Source organism: Limulus polyphemus, unplaced genomic scaffold (genome assembly GCF_000517525.1).
Source record: "Limulus polyphemus unplaced genomic scaffold, Limulus_polyphemus-2.1.2 Scaffold1936, whole genome shotgun sequence".
Lineage (NCBI taxonomy): Eukaryota > Metazoa > Arthropoda > Merostomata > Xiphosura > Limulidae > Limulus > Limulus polyphemus.
The window spans coordinates 101,746-106,169 of record NW_013667546.1 but is presented as its reverse complement, the minus strand read 5'-3'; the positions used below and the strand labels follow the sequence as shown (position 1 = coordinate 106,169).

The following is a 4,424-nucleotide window of genomic DNA, read 5'->3' as shown; positions in this document are numbered from 1 at the left end:
AGTGTTTTGTGCACCACTTGGGAGAGGGTGTCTAGCTTAAGCCCTGTGACAAAGATCTACTGGGCACAATGGGACCAGTTGAAGCTTGAAGATCGTATTCTTATCCAGAGATGGGAAACTGCAGATGGGAAAGTGACGAACTGGCAAACAGTTATACTGAGAAAGTTACAGGAAGTTGTGCTGCATCAATCCCATGATAGTTTAACAGGAGGACATCTTGGAGTTAAGAAGACATTGAGTCACCTACGACAGAGATTTTACCTGGATAGGTATGAGGCAAGATGTGGAAGAATGGTGCAGGACCTGCAGTACATGTTGTGCTAAAAGGGGACCCAAGCATAAGGGACATGCTCCAATGAAGTTATATCAAGTTGGTGCACCAATGGAAAGAGTAGCCGTTGACATTGCTGGTCCTTTGCCCGAAACTCGTGCAGGAAACAAGTATATTTGTGTGGTGATGGATTATTTCACCAAGTGGCCTGAGGCATATGCAATACCAAATCAGGAAGCTACAACTGTAGCTTCGGCTATTAGTGATTTCTTTTTCAGGTTTGGTATTCCATACAAACTGCATTCTGATCAATGCCGTAACTTTGAATCAGCTGTGTTCCATGAATGCTGCAAGTTGTTTGGCAAACAAAAGACCAGGACAATGCCACTTCACCCACAGTCTGATGGGATGGTAGAAAAGTACATTTAGACACTGGGACAGAAATTGGCAAAATTTTGTAATAGCCACCAAGATGACTGGGATGTCTTACTCCCTCCACTGTTGATGACCCATAGAACAGCAGAGCATGAAGCCACTGGATACACTCCAGCAAGGCTGATATTTTGTCGGGAACTTTGGTTCCCAGTGGATCTGATAACAGGACACCCACCTTATGAAGAGTTGCCTGAAAATGTGGCAGAGTTCGTGAAAGTATTATCTGAAAGGATGGATGATATTCATCATCAAGTGCATTCAAACTTAAAAATGTCTGCGATTCCATGAAGCTATGTTATGATAAGAAATCTACTGAAGTCAGCTTTGTACCAGGAGACAAGGTGTGGTTGTATAATTCCAGGAAGACCAAAGAGAAGTCTCCTAAGTTGTCTTCTTCATGGGAAGGCCCACATGACATAGTGGACTGTCTCTCAAACGTAACTTTTTGAATAAAATGTGGTCGGCGAGGTAAGCCAAAGGTGGTGCTGCCCAACAGGCCTTGGCGTTATCACGGTTCAGGACATTTCAGTTGGAATGAAATGAGCAACAGAACAAATGACGCTGCTGAAGATGTGTCACCTGAAAAAAAACCACTGTTGAAGAAGAAACTCTACCCGGTTTTGAGAAGGAAAACAGTGAAGCCGTTAATGAAGTTACTACCACTGATGTGACTGCTACCGATAATGGGACATTTCCTGATGGAGCAGATGAATCCCCGTAAAGAAGAAGCCAATGAGATGGAGAAGAAACTTTCTGTAAAATTAAGAGACTTTGTTGTATTTGAATTTTGTGTTTGTAAATTCTGTACATTTAATTAAGTTATTGTTAATTATCTATTGGTTTACTGTAAGTGGCTATTGTTCGGGACGAACAATACTAGGGAAGGGGCAGTGTTATACGACAGCGAAAGTCACGTGATGCTGGTAACATGTGATGAATTTCTCGAATGTTCATGAATTATCGGGAAAGACCGAATTTGTTCAAGATGCCCTCTTTTTTAGTATATAAGTCTGGCAGAGAAAGCCTGCGGGATTGAATGAAGAGAGTTCGGGGTAATTTACGATTCTGTTTCGAGCTAGTGCGTATTTTCGAGATTGTGAATCGCTGTGATTTATAGAGTGTTATAAAAGTAGTTAAGTTTAAAGTGACAAGAAACATACTGACTATGGAATTACTGGGTATTAAAAGTTTGTATCAAGGAAGAATAAACAGGAAGAATAAAAGCAACTTTTCACAATACCAAAATTTTAAATAAAAAGTAAAGAAAACTAATTCAGTAGTATAATGGAAAATGTCGACAAATCTGGGAGCAAAAACCAGCAATGCCTGTACAGTACTACTGCCAACTGAGAAGTGATTAAGGAGTGCAGATGTGAAAAGTGTGCTGGTTGTGATAGGAGTGGTGTCTTACTCCTATTGGTGGAGAGATGCTGCATGATCATTTACATGTGGATACACAGAAGCACAAGGTAGAAGGTTAATGGTATGTGTTGAAAAATTCTGCCGATAGAGGGCAGTGCTAGTAAAAAAGTTATTTTGTGTGAAGAAGATATTGTATCAAAATTTTATCACATGAATTTAGGTGGGAGTTGCCTTAAGGCTAGTTGCATGCAAATATCTATGGCAAATGTGCAAAGAAGATAGCTAAACTGTGTGAGGGGTGAGATACTGTCTCAGAACTACTGCATACCCAGAGTTGCCTATTTGGTGGAGTGCTGATTCATCACCACTTGTGACATTTTTCATACCATTCAATAAAACTACATAATTTGAGTTCTAGTAGATGCATGTATCTTACCAAAATGAACAGTACAGTAAACTACTGCATTGTCTGTAGCTCATTTTTGTGGGGATGCTGATTCCTGCCATTCTCGGGTGGCACTCTTTTACCAGAATTCTGGCGAGCTTGTCCCTTTCTATTTGTGTTTTATTTTTTTACCATGCAGGTTTTAAACTGAATATCAAATTTTGGATAGCAGCACATGTATTACTTTGTATATTTAATTGGCATCCAACACAGAGTATAATTTGAAAAACGAATGTCTAAATTATTTTATACTAAAGTAATACATGTGTCACATTTTACTTTTTAATAAAGGTTACATTTCGTGAACATTTCTCACGTTGTTGTTCTAAAGAAAACTAACAACACAAAATCACATATAGAGAACATTCTGCCTAGGACATTTTCAAACAATACATCAAACAAGCTTACATGTTTTAGGTGATAAGTAGGTTACCATGTAAATGATTCAAATTTTATTATGGTGACTCAAAGTAAAAGATATCAAGAGGCAAATTGTAACACAGCAAAAATGAGGGTGTCATAAGCCTATGTGACTGTTTATTTGAATAATAACTGACCTAGTGGTGTTAACACACTCCAAGTGCCCTGACAGGTAAACCAGCACTTCTGTAATTTGTGACACTGAACAAATTAACCTTTAGTTTTAAAATGTACTGATTGTCATACTACTGCGATTCAGTGTAATGAAAACAAAGCACGAGATATATTCATTGCACATAAATCACTACCAAAGCTCTTTCAGAAGGTAGGACTTTCTTTTGTCAGGGGTGAACATATAATGGATATTTGGGGTTAATGTGCTGATTTTTCCAAGGTCAGTCATATGCAATAACAAACTGATTTATATTTATACCAACTGTACAAACAATTTGTAACAGGAGTAAATATTTCATAACTGTAGGTTTTTTATTGAAATATTTTAAATCATAAACCCTACATTTTTATTCAAAATATAATGTTTAATCAGTTTGATTAACAACATCAACAAAACACTGTCTAATGATTCTCATTTTTTACGCCTATTCCTGCAAAACACCAAAAATTTATGACGATGGTTTCAAAATAAAACAAATACTTTGTAATAAAAACCTAAAACTTACTTTTTCTGGTCGTTTGCTAGCTTCAGCAATTTTGGAAATGGGTAGTGCTGATGTGTTGGATGCAAAAATGCAATGGTCAAGTATGCTCTGTTCTACCTCCTTTAGAACTATATGTTTGATTTCAATATCTTCAAAAACTGCCTCTATGACTATATCACAATCCTTAAATTTGGAATAATTGAGAACTGGCTCAAGGTTGGACAAGAAGCGTTCCTTTTCAAACCTGTAACAGATTACCTTTTGTTACTGCGTCATATATATGCAATATGGGATGTCAGTCAGACTTCTACAATGTAAAAAAATAAATAAAAACACAAAATAGCTCCCCCAAATAAAGAAGCATTAGATTTCACAAAACATAAGTATGGATCAAGATAAAAATCTTGTGGTTATCCAGTTGCTTTTCATGTTGTTCAACCTTTTACAGACCAATATCTTGTGGTTATCCAGTTGCTTTTTATGTTGTTCAACCTTTTACAGACCAATATCTTGTGGTTATCCAGTTGTTTTCATGTTGTTCAACCTTTTAAAGACCATTATCTTGTGGTTATCCAGTTGCTTTTCATGTTCAACCCTTTACAGACCAATATCTTGTGGTTATCAAGTTGCTTTTCATGTTGTTCAATCTTTTACAGACCTATATATTGTGGTTATCCAGTTGCTTTTTATGTTGTTCAACCTTTTACAGACCAATATCTTGTGGTTATCTAGTTGCTTTTCATGTTGTTCAACCTTTTACAGACCAATATCTTGTGGTTATCCAATTGCTTTTCATGTTGTTCAACCTTTTACAGACCAATATCTTGTGGTT

General features: G+C 37.0%; 1 protein-coding gene across 1 annotated transcript in view; it reads right to left on the bottom strand.

Moving 5' to 3' along the window:
- Positions 1-4,424, bottom strand: part of LOC106465418 (trifunctional enzyme subunit alpha, mitochondrial-like) — a 71,509-nt gene that overhangs the window by 20,459 nt on the left and 46,626 nt on the right. The window contains exon 13 of the mRNA XM_013925644.2: positions 3,614-3,836. Coding sequence (XP_013781098.1) covers positions 3,614-3,836 — 223 coding nt within the window. The remainder of the gene's footprint in view (positions 1-3,613; positions 3,837-4,424) is intronic.